At 31.7% G+C, this 22,872-nt stretch overlaps 1 protein-coding gene across 1 annotated transcript; it reads right to left on the bottom strand.

Annotated features, from left to right (window-relative positions):
• Window positions 1–6,242: 6,242 nt before the first annotated feature.
• On the bottom strand, window positions 6,243–14,706 carry LOC149555243 (peptide methionine sulfoxide reductase B5-like). The gene is made up of 3 exons (XM_089829345.1): window positions 14,361–14,706; window positions 6,840–6,996; window positions 6,243–6,703 (listed from the first exon to the last, which is right to left on the bottom strand). The coding sequence occupies exons 1-3, from the start codon at window positions 14,672–14,674 to the stop codon at window positions 6,551–6,553; spliced, it is 624 nt and encodes a 207-aa protein (XP_089685471.1). The 5' UTR covers window positions 14,675–14,706; the 3' UTR covers window positions 6,243–6,550.
• Between the last annotated feature and the right edge of the window lie 8,166 nt (window positions 14,707–22,872).

The following is a 22,872-nucleotide window of genomic DNA, read 5'->3' as shown; positions in this document are numbered from 1 at the left end:
AATATTTCTTATTTATTTTGGTTTGGTTTTCAAATTTAGTTTTAATTAAGTTCTCTAATTAATCTTTAGAGTTTTAGTATCTCCATGATTTTGCCAAGCTCTAAACCTCTTCATGAAAATGATAGAAACAAGACATTTGCATGAAAAAATGTGAAAGCATAGACACAAAACATGAACCTTTTGACTAAATGCCTCAAATAGGTCTCATAGATTTTCTTTTTTTCTTTTTCTAAAATGCCTTAAAGATATTCCTTGGATATAATGATCACATGATAGCACCAGATTCTCAAAAATATTAACTACACTTTAAATATCATAGTAAATATTAATAATCTCATTAAAATTTACTTTGATATCTTTCATCATTTGCTTCATCCATACCACTTGTGTACAATTGATTGTAGTAGACACATATTATGCCTTCAAGGTAGATTGTGAAGCACAATTCTTCTAATTTCTCAACCATGAAACCACGAATTAGAGATTGTGGCCAAAGTAATTAAATCCTTACCTCCTTTTTAAAAACATAAGGTTGTTGCTATTGAAGAGACTAGGTATTCGATAAATGTGACAAGAGACATGTTAGTAGGTAAGTTAACTACTTTTGAGATGATTGAATTTGGTGATGCCCTTCCTAAAGTTGAATCTACATTCAAGGCTACTATTTCTAAAGATAGGAAAATATATGATCTAGAAGAAAGCTCTCCAGGAGGTGTGTCAAAATATACAAAGCAAATGCAATAGATTAAGGAGAAATACAACTAGAAGAGATTGAATCCCCTATTGCCAAGAGATTACCTAAAGGAGTTGGTAATTATGAAGGAAAGTTTTAAGTCTTGCATGCTTTTCTTGCAATAAAATCGGTCATTTTGCAAAAGGTGTCTAGAAATAGTCAATTTAAATATCGAAATAAGTGTTATTGTGTTGTTGATGAAGGTGTGGCAAATGATGAATCTGATAAAGGTTTTAAAAGTGATGCTAGATGGGTGTTCATTGCTATCAAAGAAGAAGAACCAACTCCTAATGAGAATACTAATTGTATAAATGTGAAAGAGATTTGGATGCAACATGTTGAAGAGAAAGATGAAGGGATAATTGATAATGGATGCTCTCATCATATTATTGGTGTTAAGAGCAAGTTTGGTGGAGATGATACTCCTTCTCTAATCCATGGTAGAGGATCCACTACTCTTGATGGTAAGAACAATATAGTTGATGTCTTATATATGTTGAAGGCCAAACACAATCTTTTGAGTGTTGAAAGGGTTATGATATGTTATTCAAGATTAGAAAGTGCAAAATTTTGGAAAGCTCTGATATCGTTATTGGCAATGCACTAATGCACATGATTTATGACATGGTTTAACTACCTCATGTGGATTCTAGAAGTCTAATTGTCGTATCAAGCATTGATAGGTCAATCTTTTGGTGCAAGGACAGCCATTCTTCTAACGGGTGGTAGTAGAGCTTGATCACAGCTTCAAATCTCCTTCACAAGTGACATTAGAGGAATTGTTGATAGTGCACCAATGCACCTTGCCTGATTCATGACATGGTTTAAATTCCTCTTGTGGATTCTATAAGTTTAGTAGTTGTATGAAGCATTTGGCACGAGTTGATCTTCTAGTGTAATAGAAACTACCCTTGTAATAATCTTTTATTAGTTCTTTTCTACCAACACTTTTTGAACCATGTCTATAATTACTTATATATCAATAAAATAGTTTTGCTATGACCTTTTACCAATTTTTTAAAAAAAAACTAGAATGCTAAAATGATACTCAATTATCATGGCAAAGATAGTGATGAAGATTATGCAAGTTAAATATATTGAAGTCCATGATTATTAAATGATAATGGATATTAAATTAAGATAATTAACTATATGCTAAACCATTGAGCCAAAGGTACACACGATTGTTAAAATGTTACCTGAACAGTCTAATTCTAAAAAAAATACAAGCTTTCTAATTTTTCCAATCAATCCAAAATAAAGAAATAACGAATCCTTTTATAAGATTTGTTCACATTGACCCCATGTGGTGTAATCCAAGGGTTGAGATTAAATCTTGGAAGAATAAAGGGTTCAACTTGACTTAGTTGAGAAGGTAGATATGAATTAGGGATTAATTAGATTGTAAGAGAGAAAGTAGGGGAGATGTTCCTCCTATAATGGAAAGATGAAGTGTTATGTTGGGGGAAGAGATAGTTGTGAAATGTCTCCACATCACCAAAGAGAGGAGGGTGGAAGAAAATTTAATTTTGTACGACTCTTAAGATCTTTTGAATCATATTTGACCAAATGAGGTCGAGGAGAATAGGCTAAAGGATAGGAAAGGCGGCAATAACTTGGTCTCATGAGGACACATAGTCATGTGACTTAGTCCTATGAGGCCACATAGCCTTTAACTTCCTTTTAGAGGAAGGACACTGTGTTGAAGATAAATAACTAATTTATTACTTATATTTAATTTCATTATCCATGAATGGGGTGGATAATAAGTTGTAAACCTAGCCATACAATGACAAGGTAACTAAATGATTTTACAAAGCCATCTAATGGTGAATATGGAAGACTTCAACTTAGAAGAATAATACAAAAGGAATTAAATAAATATATTATTTGACAATAAAAAAAAGGACTATTAATTAGAAAATTAATATTTGATTAATTATCTAAAGTCATTTTTAAGTGTATACAATAATAACTAACAAGAAAACAAAGCTACGATTAAAAGAAAACAAAAAATAAAAATAATGAAACAAAAAGCACAAAAGGATACAACACAAGCAATAAAATCAAACTCATAAATTAGAAGTTAAAAAAAAAAAAAAAAAACTATATTAAAAAATACCAAAATAAAAAGTATAATGTAAAATTAAATCTATAAAAGAATGAAAAACATGAAATAAAATAAAATGAAAAATGATACTACAAAGAACTAAACCTAACAAATAATAATAATAGCTAGAAGAAAAATAAAGAACAAAGTGACACCAAGAAAATACCAAAACACTAAAAAAAAGTCAAAATATTAATAATAAGCAAAATTCAAAGAAAAAGAATTGAACTAACAAAATTAGAAAAAATTTAAAAAGGAAACAAGAGTGGAAGGTGAAAAAATAAGAGACTAAAATAATGAACAATATAAAAATCTAAACTCTCAAGTAAAAATGCAAGAAATACTAGAAAATTAATTTAAAATTTTGAAGTAAACCTTAGGGAAAAAAATTAACAAGAGAAACCAAAGAGAAGGAAGACAAATGAGAGAAGGGAAACTAAAACAGAGGGACAAATTTATAGGAAAAAGTAATAGGGAGAGCTAGCGTCAACCACCTCCAAGGGTTGGTAAAGTGAGGCACAATATTGAGACGAAGACAATAAATGGGGAGAAAGAAAGGTGCCAAGGTAAATAGAAAAGAACACATAGGAGGATTAAAAAAGGGTCAAGGGTGAGGTGGTTGATTTACAAAGGAAGATAACAAGGGTTTCCAAAGGGCTTATGGCTCCACCTTTCATTGCCATTGAGGTTGAACCCGTGGCAGTGGATTTCAAAGGCTTCTTTAAGTTATTGCTTGAAATAGTTATCTTGCTTAGACAAGTTGCATGTGCTATCTAAACAAATGTGATTAGTGCTTGGTTAACAAAGATTGTTTGACAAAAACATATTGAAGACCCTAATACAATTTAGGTCGACACCATGCTCTTTGATTCTAGTTTTAGATGATCTAGATGTTTCATTTATGTAAGGTATACCACAAAAGACCTTGCAAAACCACACATTAAAATAAAGAGGTGAACATCTTCTATAAGCATTATAGAATGCTTTTCGAACATAAAATGAATTGTACATCAAAACAAAATTGCAACACAAAGACTCAATTATAAATGAAATCATATACTAAAACATTGAAAACTCAATCCCAATTCATTTCTAACTTCAAACCCAATCCTTAACCCATATTTTTAAGACATAAATCATCACAACATTCAAAAGTCACGTATTCAAATCTAAATCCATCTTAATTTTGTTTGCTAATTATATTTATCTAGCATTATTTATTTAATTCTCAACTCCTTCAATATTTACAATGATCTCAATTATTCATTTCTACTATTATTTAAACCTTGGATAACAATATAACATATTGTTTCCACTACATTTTGGTGATCATAGTTTCCACACTTGTCCTCCATGAGAGAAACTATTATTTTTTATGAATTTCAATTCATTAGGGTGTTGATTTTTAAATTTGATTGCTACATATGTCATGCCACACATTAGCTTATACATTTATAATTTAAAGTCATCTTTTTTCCAAACTTATAGTCTACTTGAAACCATTGTAGCTAAATTAAATATAGGTTACAACTCTTACTAACGTGAGTGTGTCCTCTATGAAAAAATACCTTATCATTACTCCTTATTCTAAAGATTAAGATGATAATATTTCTTAGATTGTAGAGAAAGGTGAAAGAAAGATCTTTCTATACATATACCCCAATTTTCATCATAGAGTGAAGGATTTAAGATATTTTTAAAACTGTCTATATCAGTTCTTGGAAACCTTTCTTGTCTCTATTTTTTGTGCTACTTGTCTATAGTTACATATATATATATATATATATATATATATATATATATATATATATATATATATATATATATATCCCTCCTACATTTCAATAGTTTGCTTGGTTTGTCACTATATCATAGCACTTGTTTCACTTTTACTATTTTTTACAAAGGTCAAAATCTTATTAAGCTCATTTTTATCAAATTTTAAAAATAAGATGCAGTATTGAATAATGTAGTAAAATATTTTGAAAACAAATAATGTGAAAAGATACTTAAACAAAAACAAACATTATATTTAAAATTTAACAATATCAATAGAATTAAATTGCATGATAGTAAGAGAGATGATCCAATAGTGGTGATGGACAACATTTGTTAATTTACAATTCTATATTTTGTTAGTTAGCAATAGAATTTACAAATTCAAAATTATATTAAAATTAATAATAAATACATATACTTGAATAAAATGTATTCTTTATATTTATTAAACAACAAATCATGGGATATCATATCACACAATAATTAAAGGTACTTAACTATAAATCTAAATGTTCTACATTGTCATATTAAACACCTCAACAAAAGAGCACGCTAGTACGTTATTATACCTAAAACCTAAAGTAAAAACAAGGGCCTTGTCAAGAAGCAAACATATTAATATTTTTATATAGTATAGGTAGTTGTAACTTTAAAATTGTGTGTCGAGTCAATCATGAGTACTCATAATTGAACCAAAATGTGTTCTTTAAAATTATAAAGCAACAAATTATGTAAAACCATATTACACATCAACAAAATAAAATTTAATGCATAACTACTCATTTAAACTTAAAAGAATGTCTTTAGACACCTCAAACAAAAACATGTTAATGTGTCTTCCTATTTGATGGCATAAACCTAAAACCTTAGGTATAAACAAGGGCCTTGTCAAACAAGTTGAAATTGTCATATATAATTTTGAGAGGCACGAAATTAGACTATTCAACTACAAAATCCTTTTCCTTAATTCATAGAGGTTTTCAACTCAATAATGAAAATCACACAAAGACTATTGGACTAACGTCAACAATCCCCTTTAACTGCACCTCTTCTATTCTGTAAGTCTAGTCATTATATAAGACATTAATAAATCAATCTTTTGGTATAACTACAAACCTAACTTGTAACTCATTTAAGGTCAACTAAACATAGAATTCCCAATTAAAGAAGAGTGAAGCAATTCAAAACCCTTGCTTTTAAATTTAATAATTTCATAATGAGTTTATGAAAAGATTAATAATTAAGAATAAAGACACTTGACACATTTGTATCATATATTATAAACGTATTCCTCTCACAAATATGGTACATTGTACAATAGTGACAAATGCAACTTAGAGTATTATGGAATAGATGTGCTTCAAGCATAAGTGAAATTGGAACACCAGAGTTAGGATATCATAGTAACTGTAATTGTTTCGTTCAGAGATGAGAATTACAAGGATTCGTAATTACTTCCATCCCTGGTCACTGAAGGAATATAGTAAATAACAAACGATAAGATTGGAAAATAAAACAATATGAAGTATTGACCGAAAGGACACAAAATCAAAGACTCGATGAATATGAGCACATCATAATTATACTATAATACTACAATGTCACACAACATTTAAATAGTTCTTTTTAATCAAACCAAGAAGTGCTTACTATATTATGATTCTAGGTGAAAAGCACTAAAGCACAGGCAGTCAAATATTAGCTACTGACTCGTTCCAATTTAACACCACATTGACACCCAGTATATGCGTGAAGTAGTCTGAGGAGCAAGCCACTGGCAAGAAATTTAATGACTGACAAATATAAACTATAATCTTGCTCATTTGCACCTGATAATTTATTACGGGTAAGCTAGAGGGATTATATGATTAGATATTATCAAGTATACATGTTTCTAATAGTATTCTGTGGCCACAAACTAAAGGGATTTACTCATTTTCAGGTGCAAACTTAATTGAAACACTGTTGACACAATGCCTTTCATCTGTTGGTGTTGGAAAGCGCTCTCCCTTGAACACATGACCCAGGTGGCCACCACAAGCAGCACATGTTATTTCAATGCGACGCCCATCTGGATCAGGCTGTTAACAGTTTCGAAGTAAGCAAGATGAATGGAATAAATGGACTAACTTGGGCCTATCTATACTTTAAAACATAACTGAAATCATTTAAAGACGAGAAATCTATCGAATGATCATGGGTGGAGGTAATACATACGTTGCGCTTGATGGCTCCGGGAAGACCTTCAAAGAAAGCTGGCCAACCACAGCCTGAATCAAATTTAGTAGTAGATTTGTATAATGGTGTGCCACAACCAGCACATTTGTATGTTCCCTCCCCCTTAAATTTGTTGTACTCTCCAGTACCTGGGAACCTAGGGTATACATTCCAAGAGAAATAGATTCAACTTCTTTCTTCAATTCTATTTTCGGTAATGCAATTCTTTTGAAAAATATATTAAAACCTATTAAGCAATTAAGTAACCCCGAAACATCTCCAATTAGAACACCAAAACCGTATTCATTCTGCAAATTCTCAGTCTTATGTTCTCCAATTTGTCTTGCATCAATATCTGCTTCATTAAAATGACCTATTGCAAATCACAATTTTTGATTTTTAATCTTTGTCTTTCTTCAATGAATTGTCAATTGCATATCTAACATGCAACATGCAAAAGAATGATATATATATCTTGGAAATAACCGACACTGCACCAAAGTCTGAATTGTGCGGTGCTGCCTGAATAATCTGCTTAGGATTTGCATGGGCTTGTCACCTAAGAAAAATTTTAATTAAATGCAATTTTTGGTAATAATGTGCTTTAATTTGCAGGGTAATTTTTTTAACTTTATTTCCAGAATTATTTATAGATTTTGAGTATTGTAATATATTATTAGAGATTACTTTCCTGGGAGACATGCACTGGAATTTCAATTCTCTCGCTGGTTATTTGAGGTATTAAGGGAATTGTCATATAGTTGGAACTAGAAAACAATCTAGCAGATTAGCACCAGATTTATCAAGCTCTCAGCTGGAACTTCTCATAGCTAGTAAGGATTCAAAAAACAGATCAAATATCTGCAAACCAAAGATTAGAACAAAAACTTTTGTGAAAACATTTTACATATGCATTACCATTTCAAGATGATACCAAGAACATACGTAACTGTAAAAACACTTCATATATTCGTTAGTACTTACTACTTTATAATGCTACCAAGAACTTCAACTTATACGAAGCAAAGTCGTGCAAACAATAAATATATGAATAGTAGAGACACGGGACAAGTACTTAGTGAATTATACAAAATGTACCAGATTAAGTTTTTGGAAGAACAGTGAAATATCTGATTACAATTGCTCACTTTGGATCTTAGCTTCGATAGGATTCTTGAGAAGCTCCTGCAGTTCCTTCCAGCATATGCAATTAGTCCAGGTATATGGGTCAAGAATATGAACTTCTGGATGATAAACTCGAATATCCAGTATGCTGAATGTGCCTGGTTGTCATTGAGCTGCTTGCAGGTTGCATCTTCCTTTTGATAATAGCAAGAGCTTACATAAAGCAAAGTCTTACAAAATATGAACACTAAGTATCTGTATATAAGAGTCATAGAGACAGAAGGTCTTGTCATATTACCTCGGCAGTCCTGTTATAAGTGGATGGTTACTGCCTAGGGGGTTGATCATATCGCAGAAGTCCAAAGACAAAAGGGCAAATGATTGATCTACAAATTAGCCTTTGAGAAAAGAGATAATTTCCTTAGTTTCATATTATAAAAATCATTATGGCAATTTCTAACCCATTTAAGAGCATCAATGAATATTTATGGACAATAATGTCCTAATCTCATAATCTTAACCATTAGTGATTAAGTAGGGAAACGTCTTCCTAAAAGGTCTTGGTGAAATTTTTCGAGAATTGAATCTTTTTTTCTACACATCTCAATAGCATTCTGTCAAAGTTCTTCTTGAAAAGGATACAATAAATCAATCTCTAATGCATTCACTTCAACCGACATGATCTTATTTGCCAAATTCAAGACTTGCATGTAATCCACTATTTGAAGCTATGTAATCCTATCTAATCCTTTTTGCAGCTTAGTCTAATTGTTGATGTTCCTTATTACAAGAAAAATAATTATTTCCTTAGTTCACATTATAAAAATCATTATGGCATTTTCCAACTCATTTATGAGCATCAATGAATATTTGTGACCAACGATATCCTAGTCTCATAATCTTAAGTTTTAATCATTAGTGATTAAGTGGGGGAATGTCTGCCTAAAAGGCCTTGGTGAAATTTATTGAGGAGAACTCAACTTTTTTATCTACACATCTCTATAAAGTTTCTCTTGAACAGGATACCATAAATCAATCTCAGGCATTGACTACAACCAAAATGATCTTATTTTGCCGAATTCAAGCCTTGCATGTAATCTGCTATCTAATCCTTTTTGCAACCTAGTCTAATTGTTGGTGTTTCTTATCTTGCTCTTCCTTTTAACTTTCTTTTGTGTCATGGCCCTTGGGTGTCAAAATGCCTTCTATTGAAGATGGGGTTCTCCTTTTAACTACTTTAGTGGGTTTGAAGCAATGTTAGAAGACTAAGACTTCCTCATGACCCAGCAAACTGATTTTTTACCCAAACTCAAACTTGAGCACGGCTTAAGAAACAGAAAAAAAAACATGAAAATAGAAATTTGTAAGGACTTAAAACTTGCTTCATGCACCCTTGAGCAAATAAAAATTAAAGACACGATAAATTGGCCAAATAGAAGATACTATTATCACATACTCATATACACATTGAAGACGGGTACAAAACTGTATTTTTAGCAAAAATTAAAATATATAATTATTGTCAAGTCTTTCACATTTTCAGAAGTCATGAATTATTTGCCCATGGCACAAACATTGAATATAACAATGCGGAACCATGAGTTATGGTAGAAAGGAACTTGTATCCCTCAAACCAACATTACTAGCTCTGTGAAGTCATGTGCTTGTACCTCAAACAAGTCTGCAAATGTTGCTAATTTGATGCAGCCTGAGGAGTATTACTTAGGATAGGGAATGAACTAGCATAGAAAACTAATTGTGATTTGATTAGTAGGAATTTGATCGGGAACATGTAAAAAAATATTGCTCTTCCATCCAACACAGACCGAAAAGATTTTCATTTTTTTCTCTTTTAAAATTAGAGCTAGGATTTGGTGTAGTGTCCCTGGTGGGCTCGGGGCGATTCCCCTTGTCAAGGTCTAGATGCAACGCCCCTTCTTGGTGTCTAGAGACAATGCCCTCAATAGGATCAAGAGATAGTACCACAGAGCCCAAATTAAAGCCTTTGAGATGACACAAATCTATGCCGGCTTTCATGAGTTTATCACTTCTAACCATCCTCTGGAATTGATCCAAATCCTTCATAAAATATGAATTTAATGCTTTCACATTTAGACATTTCAAAATTTTATCCTTTCCCCCCCCCCCAATTTTTGTAAACCTGGTCCAATCAACCTAATGGGACTAAATGGGTGAAACAAGCTTGGTAGACTGATAAGTTTACCCAAACTTGCCACATTTTACCCAAACTTGCCACATACCCAGGACCTATTTTGCTCCACTACCTCAGGATTCACCAAGTCTTAATGATCCCAAATAAGTCAGGCAACTATGGGTTGATGTCAATGTCATACTCCAGGATCTTGGTGATCCAACCCGCTCATTTCCACTGATTTCTCTACATAAAATGTATTCCCTTATGCTTGAGTGCATAATGATAACATTAATTTGTTGAAGATGACAAAAGCTTTATTTGTTTTAGACATTTCACCCTCTCGATAAGCATAAGATTGCATTTCCACAAAATTCTACCTGTCTTCAGCAGCCTTCGATATCTAGCTAAAAAATGCAATAAGGTGTTTATCTACTTCCTCTAGTCCATCCTTATGTGTTGAAATTGCAGTCACATTGGCCTCTACTCCATTGAAATATAGTATGAAATTCTTGAAGAAGTCACAGTTAGTGAGCATTAGTACCTTTTCAACAGCTTGTTTGATTTACTCGAAGGCCTACTTGCCTTCTTTATCCCTTTTGAAGTTTTAATCTTTTTTAGCATTAAGCTGATTTGGCAGGTTGATGCCTACAAAGTTAAATACAACTTTCCTTACAAAACTTATCTTTTCCATGAAAGCTTGTAGATTCCTCTTATTTTGAGGGAGTGAAAGAATGAAGACAGACAAGACTCTTCAAGGTCAAAGACAATGCTATTATTGGAGACCGATTTCCAAGCAATTGCAGACTGCGCATGCATTTGCGGATTGAAAAATATTCCAAATTGTTGCAAAACCTTGGGAAACATTTTTCAAATTATCAAAATGAAATTTGTCTATTTTTGGATAATATTGGGAGATAATCGATGTATCTTATTATAATTTAACTGATTAGATACTCTTAGCGTAATATTAATTGCTTATTTAATTGTTTCTTTAGCATTAGATAGCTCCAAAAAGACATTTTTTTGGTAGGAACAGATGCCCCGTTTTGCAGTGAATGTCATTTGGTACTAGACTTCTTTAACCATAATCCAATTGATCCTTGAGAAGCCATCTAACATGGAAAACTAGTAAGAACCAAAACCATTTGTAAGCTTTGAGTGGTTAACAAATAGTCTACAAGTGTATGTTTCATGAAGATTTTACCCAGTTTCACTAACATATCTAACATATCTGATCCATTTAAACAATTGTGTATCAAACTAATCCATTTTGAGCCACTGAGTATCAAACATCAATGATCGATGCACATGTCATTGCCAGTAGTTTTTGAAGTTCATTCGTTCAAATGATTCTAGTATTGTAGTTGCAGACAGTTTGTCAAGATGGTTCAATTCATTGAAAGACTAATGATGCTATCCAACTGGTAGAGATGTATCCTTTAATCAGGATTTGTTTTGAATGGTGTTCCATAGAACATCAAAACTGATATAGCTACTAAAATCTACAGCCATTTCTGAAAAAAGGCCAATGCAAAAATTTAACAACAGACTTTGGCATCACTGTACCAGACACTCACAAATCTATGGCAAACAGAGAAGGTGAATACGAGTATTGGAGATCTGATAGAAAGGTGTACTTGGCAATTCCCTTAGCTGAATATCCTTATAATTCTAGTGTGTAGAACTTTATAAGATGATCTTGCTTCCACTTTTTATAAAAGAAATCTAGATTTCATTCTAGATTTCAATTCCCAACAGGTACACATGTTCACAGCGACGCCTTAGCATTTGCAGAGCCCAGCCGCTGAGTGCAAGCGTGAGCAGAATAAAAGTTGCAGGAGAAAACTAAAAGCTACAAATGGTATCCAGATGACCACAGCAGGGAAAAATATTTTCTGATTCCAAATTATTTCAATAAGAAATCTAGATGACCATCTAGATTTAGTAAAATTCCCAACAGGTACCCAGGTTCTTAGAGATGCATTAGCATTTGCAGAGCATAGCCAGCAAGTGAAAGCATGGGTAGAGTAAAAGTTGCAGGAGAAAACTAAAAGCTACAAGTGGTGTCCAAATCTTCACAGCAGGAAAAAAAAATTTCAAGAAAGGCATTCCAGTGATACTGTATCTTTCAATCGATTAATTTCCTGAGGGTAAGTACAACAAGCTAAACCAGGAAAATAATGAATGTATTAAACTATAATGCAAAACAGCAATAACAACTATGCTGTTGACACGTCGATAGATTTTAATGTTGTTCCAATATCCATGCATATCAAGCAGGAACAAATGGAGATCCAGCTTAGAATGTGGAAAAGTGACAAAATCAGTTGCCAAACAAAATGAGAGCGGGAATTGGATGCATTGCAGAAGCAATTGTTAATCACTACTAGCACCCGCAGCAGTGAGCTACATTCAGTGACGTGATGAGGATATGGCTGTTTGAAAAAACATTCATAAAACATAGATAGGCCCGTTCTTTTACCATTCTGTATTCTTAATCCCAACCAAGAAGAGCAAATTTCCTTCAAATATGGAAAGAATACTACAAAGATTGATTACCCAGGATATAATATCATCGATAAAAAATTTGGAAAGATTGATGTGATATGTTCCTGCCCCCATGATATCTAGCTTCTCATGCAAGCACAGGTATACGTATTAACGTGCTATTGGGGAGGGAGACTGACAGTTTCCCCAACAGCTTGGAGAAATCTGTAGCTATGAAACAACTCCCAGGACATTTCTTTCTAACTTATTATGTTTGAAAAAAAAAAGGATTTGCAGTTTGCATACATGGTTTATATAATTTCTCATATAAATTTTGAAATTCCTGATATACTATAAATAGTTTGCATACATGGTTTATATAATTTCTCATATAAATTTTGAAATTCCTGATATACTATAAATCTTAATTTCGTTTTTAATATGTACCGTCTATTTGCATATAGTACCTACAATTTCTCATATTAAATTTGTTGCCTGCATTAAAATTTTGTTCACAAATCCATGCGCCACTGAAATTAACCTCCCCCACAAAATCTTTATAAAACCATGAGAACACTTGGTTGTAAGAGTCTACTAATTTTTGTATGCCGCATTCCCTGAAATAACTTAGATAGCCACCTTCATAGGACCGTACCCTAGCCTTACAAGCAAAAATCTATGTTTTTTCTAAAATAACTTGCTATAATTAGAGTATTCTCCATCTTTCTAGTAGCCCGTAAAATAGAAAGCAAACAAAAAATATTCTGTGTTAATACAATTTTCTGGGCATCATGTGTAATGATTTGACCCATTTTCTCATGTGGTTGTTTATGCATTTAAGCTTTGAAAAAGAGGGTTGAAATAGGCAGTTGCCGTTGTACCAAAAGATCGACCTATGCTTGATACAACCACTAGACTTATAAAACACAAGAGGCAGTTAAACCATGCCACAAATCTCGAAGGGGAATGTTGGCAATTAGTCCAACAAAACCCCCCTCAACATTACCTCAAGAGATTTGAACCTGTGACCAAGCTCTAAAACCACTTGTTACAAATAGAACACAGGAAGCGGTTAAGCCATGTCACAAATCCCGAAAGAAAACGTTGACAGTTAGTCCAACACATTATTCATCTCCTTGCCTTAAATTTTGCTTCCAAATTTTACTTGCAACAAATTTGTTTGAGTTTTCAATCAAATGACGTGCTTCCAAATTTTGCTATGCTATAATGTTGACCAGCGGTTGCTACCCAAAATAAGATTAATAGGAACCTATCTAAAAGTTTTTAAAACGGCAAGAGAAATGCCTGCTAAGCTCTCTGGGTCCAAGAAAGATAATAAGAGCTAATGTCCTCACGACAACAAGAACAATTTGCACAGGAATTTTTTGGGTATCTTATCTTATGGTTTGTGGTGCATGGAACTTTTCACAACGGCAAGAGAATTGCCTGTGAAGCTCCACGGGTTGAAAAATGAACACAATCCAACAAGAAAATTTGCACAGAAAATCGCACTTACTGCATATGTCTCTGGCCAATTCTGTAGAGATTCTCACAGAAAAGCATACAAATAGAAAACAAAAGAACCCATTGTGTCATTTAACGCGAATACGAACTTCAACAAAACGGAAATCATTGGAGAGAAGTACATGAAATTCAACAAACTGAAAATAGTTGGGAAGAATCGTCTGAATTTCAACAAAATGAAAGGCATTAGGAAAAACTAGTTGGGAGAAAACAAATGAAGTAGAACCTACTCAGTGCCCTTTTGTCTCAAAATGCGAAATTGCTCTGGTGAGAGAACCGCACGCCACTCCTCCTCTGACTTCTGAACAGCCATTGAATCGGAACCAGTTGAGGCAGACGCCAATCCACTTTTGCTGTTTCCTGATCTCGCAGCGCCAAATCCAGCTAAGAATTTAAGCATGGGCTGAATTGGGAATTTTTTAATACGAATATGCGTGGAAATGGGAGTTTTATATGCAGCAATGCCGGTTGAATTGGGGGCATTAGCTGTCCTACAGCTAACTCCGAGGGATTTTAGCGGGTACGGAAATGCAGATGCCATCATATTGGTATTATCTACTATCGACTGATTCCGATAAACTTAGGTGGATGGATAAAAACATAGTTGAAGAGGACTTTAGAAGATTGAAGACGTGTAAACTACATCTACACATTCTTTTTTAATCAGAGAATGTCTTTGTGTGCCTTTTACCTTGGGAAATTTAAGAAAACAATTTTGATTAAATTTTTTTAAAATGGTAATCATAAAGTTAGAATGGGTGAAGAAATGGATTGGGGATTTCATTTCTAAATTAAATTGTTTAATGATTATATTTAAAAATAACAATTGTGTATATAATTATCATATTGTAAGAATATCAACAATAATTTGATGATTTTTAACAAATTTAACAATTTGATGATATTTTTACAAATTTAACAATTTTATGTTTTTAATATATTTATTTAATAAGTAGTGTTTTTTTAATTGAGTGTGGGACAAATTTTTTATTGTGATTTGTTTGGACTTCACAATAATCATAATAGGAGTTTGAGATTGGTTGAGACAATAACATCAGGGCATTACCAACCACATACTAAGTGGTTAATCTCTTAATATGTAAAATTATAATTTTATTTATAAGGGGTTGATCAGTTAGTGTGTAAGTGTTGGTGTTGTTGTTGCTATCTAATGGATTGGCGACAACACAATCTATTGGCTAGCAACAACACCACCAACATATTAAGGGCCCGTTTGGCTGCGGGAATAGGAATAGGGGAATAGGAATACGTATTTTGGAATAGAAAATGGGGCTATGTATTCCTGTTCTCTATTTGGTTCAGCCAATATATGATGGGAAATTTGCAGACCCTGAAATTTATGTTTTCTAAAATAAATAAAAGTGAAATAAGAATACGTATTCCAATAACACCTATTTGCGTGGAATTGCAAAACCTCATTTTTGGGCCAAAATTGGAATACGTATTCCTATTTTACTTCATATTCCAATTCTGATTTGGTGCATCCAAACGAAGAATTCAAAATTTTAAGAATTTACATATGCCTATTCTACTTGTATTCCCGTTGCCAAACGGACTGTGGTGAACCTCTTAATAAATAAAGTTATAATCACAATAATTTTAAATATATTTATTTATGTTCAATTTGTTTAGTACAACTGATGAAAATATATATAAGATGGTGGTTTAATACATAAGATGTCATCCATCAAAAGTAAATTTGGATGATGAAGATATTATATAACATTTACTAAGATTCAAATCCATAAAAAAAAAATTAAGAAAAAATTATAGTTTCCATATACTTATTTATATTATTATAATTTATATATTAAAAAATAAAAAAATAATTTATTTTTTTATTTTTTATGAATATACATTTTAATATTTTTAAATTAAATAGATTACTAAAATATTATTAATTATAATATTTATATAAATAATTATATATATATAATATTTGTACACAATAATTAAGTCAATAGGCTTATCGATTTTATCAAATTTTTATATTTTCCCGTACAAAAAATCTTTCTTTCATTACTCACTTTCTAATTATTTCTATATATCTTCTATATTTCTAATTCAATTTTATCTATTCTCTTATTTCTATTTCTATATCCACATCTAAATGATTGTTTTTAAAATTTATTTATTAAAAAAATTCCTTTATAACAGTGCATGCCAAACTTATTTTTTATAATAAGATTTTCAACAAAAGGACTCATCTTGGGAGAATGTGTTTGTATAAAAATAAAGTCAATTTTTTGTTTCTATAATGTTAAATTTCTTATTTCATTGGATTTTTTTTCTTTTTGTATTTATCAAACAACCGAAATACCTTGAGTTTAATATAGTAGATTTACATAAAAATAAAGCTTTTCAGTTAAATTATCAAATAAATAAATAATCATGACAAATATCATAATCATGTAAAGCTCATTAATATTAAATATTTTTTAATATGGTTTTTATACATTTTATTTAGATCATGAAGTTTCTTAACACATTATTCTAGTAAACATAAAATATTTAGTGATGTAAATTTGGATATTAATTTATATAGTTCTTTGGAGGAGAAGAGTTCAATGATTGATGAATTGTGTTTAGCTTTAAATTGGAGGTTTTTGAAATATTTTTGAATGTTGCTTATATTCAAAATCTATAATGAAAATTTAGAATCAATATTGATAGATCGATTTTGTTTTCACTTCTATAGAGTAATCTACTTTATTAGTTATATGTGTACCATGTAACAGATGTATTAATTCCAAATTGTACTTACTTATATAGTAGCAACTAGTAACAATTTTTCCTTTTCCACTTTTGTGTATGTGGAATTATTTTTGAAATATGTATTTTCATTCATTTGTTTGGTGACTAAGTATTTTGAGAAATTTAAGATTGTTGTAATTAAGTTTATAAATTTATTTTATTTTCTTAGAATTTGATTCAATCTACAATCTTATAGTATTTTATATTTATTATTAATTTAAAATTTTTAATTAAAAAATTTAAAATAATAATATTATTCTGTTTATAATTATATATTATATATTTTATTATTTTTATTATTTGATATTAAAAGATTATTATTATATTTTCAATTTATCAAAAAAATCAAAGCATTTAAAATAGCAAGTAGATAATAAAGCGAAAAAAAATCTAAATGATTTATTTTTAAGTTATAGAGAGTAAAATTAATATTTAATATAAATGAGGTTTTTTTAAAAAACTTATGCACAGTATATTAAAAAGAAAATTTTAAAATAATCTGAATAAAATCTAATATAGAAATTAAATGGAAACATGTATGACTCCAAAAATATCCAATTTAAATAAAATCAACTAATGATTAACTAAACCATCACCTTACTACCTAAAATTACTATTAAAAATATCATATAAGAGAAGATCTCGAAAATTGAAAATTAAAAATAAGAACTTGACATTACTAACCATGTCTAGAAGATGTCTAGAATCACTCCAAAATGTAAAACCAATTTACAATTAAGAAAGAAGAGATGAAACAAAAATCCTTTGAAAAAACATTTTTTAATGAATTAAAAATTACAATTTTAAGTCAATCATATCCTCTTGCTATTTGTTTTGATTACGTAAAAACATGTTTTAAAGGACCCAAAAATTTTAACAAAGTATCCAAGAGTAACTAACTAAAGAGTTCAGAAAATAAAAGGCCCCAATAAATAGAAAAAATAATACAAAAACATGAGGCCAAGTACAACTATGCATAAAAAGATAGCAAAAAGAAAGCAAAAGGACAACACCCAGATAGCTACAGAGTTTTCAACAGATTCGCAGCTTGATCTTTTAGAATGTTCATATTTTCTATAGTGGCTTTCATTTCCTCTGGCTTTTTCGCTCCCCCACATACATTCTTCTTGGAGTTGGCCCTGGTGCACTTGCTCGGCCCCTGATCCTCATTCACAATAGAGGAGTTAAGTCCTTTAGGCTAATACATCTTATTAAGCAACGTATTGAAATTATCAACCATAGTTTTTAGCATGTTACAATTTTTATTACCTAAATTCTTGATTGGTTTTTTCATATTGCTCACCTTGGCTTCCAGGCTCTCCATCCCTTTTTAGATATCTTTATTAACCTGTTTCAATTAAAGGCACCCTTTTCATTAAGTTTTTAACCCCCTTTCCATTACCAATGACTTCTAAAAGCCTATCAATATGCTAGCCCAGCGTGTGCTCCCCCCTTGTCGTCTTATTGAGCTACTCAAAATCCTTTGAGATCACTTGCATTTGTTGTTTAAGGGTCCCAATCTCCTTCAAAATTAACCCTGGATTACCCATGATTCCCTTTAGGAATCCCTTCTCAACCTCCTCCTTGTTATAGTGTTCTTGCTCCCCTTGTCTGTTGATGCCTAAATCCATCTCTTTTGGGACATTGTCCTCACCCTCATGCTGAGTCAACACCAGTTTTCTTTTTCTTTCCATCCTTTGAATTAATGGTTCATCATCAAAGGGAATTGAGACCCTATCCACATTCAAACCCTTATCACCTGAGCCCTTCCCTATAATTCCTTTCTTCTAAGAACCCTTTCTTAGTTCCTCCTCATAGTCACTGTCCTGATCCAACTCACTCCCCTTTCGTTTCTTTTTCTTCTTGGAATTGTTTCCAAAATCCCCTTTCATACTCTACTTAACATCCACCTCATCTTCTTCATCCCTAGTATCCTTATCCAAGTCCTCCTCTGAATCACTTCCCTTTGTCTCATAATCAATCGCTTTATTACTTTGCCTGGGCCTATCCACCTTTTTGGACTTCAGAAGGTTCATAATAAGAACCATTAACCCCTCATGACAAACATGATCACCATCTAGGTCATTTTGAAAAGCCATAATGGAATTACCCAGAGATTGTCTAAGATAAAAAGGCAGATTTATCCTAATCCCATACCTAAAATGATTGACTAACATGAAATGGTAGCCATAAATTTTTGTGAACCAACCATCCAGAGTGAGATATTCAATAATCATAGACACCACAAATCGCCATGAGCCTGAAATGCAAGTTGGGTTAAAGTAGGAATTACCTATTTTAATCAATATGTTGCGTTCTTTGGTTGAATCTGTAAACTCATCAACCACCCTATCAGAAAACTTTCTCTCCTGATAAAAATTGATGCCCTCCATCTCCAGACCTGTAGCTTCGGCTATGATTTCTTCAATCACCTCCATTCTTTGATTACCCACTAAAACCGTCCCATCTCTCCAAGTCTTAATGAACTGTTGAGTTATTGCAGGGTTGTTTCCTTTTAATTTCTCCATATAACCAGTAAAGTTTCCTTGCTTAAGAATTTCCCAGATATCCTTCGTATTCCTCCATTCTTTACAGCTAGCTGGTTCAATTCTTTTGTGTTTTCCTCCCATCTTCCTATTTTGAAGATGAAAATCTTGTCTTCTCCAAAAAAACCTCTACAACCGAATGTGGAAATCAATATCATAGCCAAAACACATGGTGGAAAATTAGACCCACAATCTATGTGGAATTAAGTGAAAGAACTCTGTCTTTCTCATAAAAGCTCACCGCATCCCAAATCTATCAAAAAAATAATTATATTTTTATGTCATGGTAATCATTAATGGACCACTTTTGCTTACTTCAAACTTTGTCATGTTCAATCAGTAAGCACCCCTCTATGGGTATTGTATCATTATTGTTCCATATTACCTTTCCCTCACACTTAGAAGCCACATTGGTAGCCCAATCAGCAACTTGATTAGTTTCTCTAAAATTATGAGTAATAATACAATTTTCAAATGAGTTGATAAGATCTTTGGCTTGACAAATAATATTATTAATAGTCCAGGTTGACTTGGTAATTCCATTAAGGCAATTGATAATATTGAGGGAGTCCCCCTCAAGCCATATATTATTCAAATTCAAGCTCTTTGCATAGATGAGACCATAGAGGGCCACATTAGCCTCAGCCACATGATTAGTTTGAATACCAATAGGGATGGCCATACCCCCCATTCTATCTCCATTCTCATTCTTAATAATGACTCTGCAACCCGCAATTCCTAGGTTGCCCTTCGAGGCCCCATCAAAATTTATCTTATACTAATCCATCGGGGGACAATCCCATCTAGCTAGATCCCTAAGGTTAGGACCAATTTGTTTCAAGTTGATATCCTTAAGATTCCAATTCTGAATCGCAAAAATCTTCCCATTCATTTCGAGATTGTTGACCTTTTCCACTGGATTTGACATTCTCAATCACCAAATTCTTAATCTTACAAAAAACTTGATCAGGATTTGATTTGATTCCCCTAAACACCCTATCATTTTGTTCCTTCCAAACACCCCAGCAAAGGAACGGGAGAATAAAATCTCATAATCGCAAAACTAAGGCATTATTAGAAGGTGGCTTCCAACCATTGAAAAAGTGTTGAATGGTGTCAGGGAAAACCCAAGCAATATTTAGTAGACCACAGACCCTATCCTGCACCATTTTAGTATAGGAGCAGTGCAAGGTCATATGGTTGACCGACTCAGCATCATTTTTACAAAGGTAACATCTATTAATAATATTGAACCCTCTCTTCAATAAGTTATCCAAAGTCAAAACTTTATCCTACAAAAGTATCCAAAAAAATATGTTAACTTTGGGAGTCATACCTTTAAACCACGCTTCTACCCAACAAGGCTTTGGATGTTGTTCAAAATTATTAGCATACGTCGAAGACATAGAGAAGAGACCATTAGGATTGAATTTCTAGATCAGTGCATCCTCCTCATGGCTTAAGAATACTGCATTTAGAATCTTATTGAGAACATTCAAGTTTGTGTCCACCCTTTTGAGGTCCAACCACTTATTCCCCTCCCAATAATCCTCAACAAAAGTCCTAAAGAGATGCTTACATTGCTCCATATAAGCATTCCACCTTTGATCAGCACTAAGACAATGATCAAGAATCCAGATATCATCCCAGAAAAGAATAGTCCTCCCATTTCCCACCTTCCACCTAACCCCTTTCTTAATAATATGTTTATGTTTTTGGGCATTTTTCCAAATCATAGAACCTCCTTGCACCGATTCATTATTGAGAAAGTCATTAAGATCTTGGTTCTCCCTATTATACTTATCATTCCAAATTTCACACTACCCTCCTTCTTCTTTGTGTCACCTCCATAACAATTTGGCAAGCAAAGCATCATTCATTGTAGTAACTCTTCTCAAACCAAGGCCACCTTTATTATAAGGCATGCAAACTTTCTCCCAAGCAATCAGAGGTAGTCTTATCTTTTTTTCTGTACCCATCCATAAAAAAAGCTTCTAAATTTTTTCAATAGCCACCGCAAACTTTCTAGAGATCTTAAAAACACTCAGAGCATATAGTGAAACATTCTGTAAAATCAATTTCAGAACAATAATCTTACTAGCCTAACTAAGGAGGGAGCCTTTCCAACCTGCTAACTTCGAGCAAATTTTTTCAATTAGTGAACTCCAAAAGGTCTCAAGTGGGTCCAAACAAAGAGGTAACCTTAGATAAGAACTCAATAAGGAACCTATCTCGCATCCAATAATCCTTTTAATTTTATTCTATCTCTTCTCATTCACATTGACAAAATAAATCACACTTTTGCTACAATTAATAATTTGACCCAAAGCTTGCCCATAATCCTCCAACGCCCTCTTTAAATTTCTAGCATTTCTAACTAAGGCTTCTCCTCTCGCTATTTGTTAATATACATTTACACTATGAAAATTAAATATGAAAATCTGTAATCCCAATTATTTAGCGTTAGTTGATATATTAAAAATATGTGAAAGTATATGTTTCTTATCGACATAATTATTGTGTAGCTTCTTATGGTGCAAATAGTAGTATTTATATAAATCAATTTAGATTAAAAATAATAATGTTTATATCAATATATTAAAAAATAAAATGTTAAATTATGAAATTAAATTATTATTTTTATTGTAATTTAAAATTATAATTATTTATATATTATAAATTTGATTTTTCTCATGATAAAAGTAAACTAAATTTCATAAATATTAACACATATAGGATCACATTTTATAAAATGTGTACTCAACTCAATGCAAAAACATAAGGGTTGAGGTGGCCAAGTTTCCAATTTAAATATTGTCAAGCTGATAGTCTAGCTTAAAGGTATAGTTTTAAGTTCATGGCCATAAAAACTATTTTAGGAGGATAGATATTTCGATAGTATAAGGATAAGTCGAGCCTAAAATTCATACAATTTATTTTTGAAAGGATGCTTTTGATTAATTTTCTTTGTGTCAAATTTTTTTTTTTATCAGTTTATGTTGCATGTACAAAAATAGGTAACTGCTAGTTAATATCATTTTAGTTATTAGATACACATAGAAATGTTAATAATCTAAATAACAACATTACTTATTTTAACTTTTATTTAAGTTTCAAAAATAAATAAGTTATTATTTTATTTGAAGAACATCTTTATTTTGAATGGTTGCATTTTGTTTATATATTGATTGTTTTATATATAAGAAGACATCATTGGTAGTATTAGTTTCTATTTTATGTTTATACTTGATTAAGAGTATTAATTAGTTGACATGTAGATGAGTACTAAATCTAAGTATTTTTTTAATACACTAATAATTCACTCTTTTTTTTAACACACTTATAATTCACTCCTTTTTATCACTGTAATTAGGTCCTTCAACATTTAATAATTATATTTTATTATAGACTCTAGCATTAT

This window comes from Cupressus sempervirens, chromosome 5 (genome assembly GCF_028749045.1).
Source record: "Cupressus sempervirens isolate cs-2001-9-10 chromosome 5, ASM2874904v1, whole genome shotgun sequence".
In the NCBI taxonomy this organism is placed as follows: domain Eukaryota; kingdom Viridiplantae; phylum Streptophyta; class Pinopsida; order Cupressales; family Cupressaceae; genus Cupressus; species Cupressus sempervirens.
This window is presented reverse-complemented; position numbering and strand designations above follow the sequence as displayed.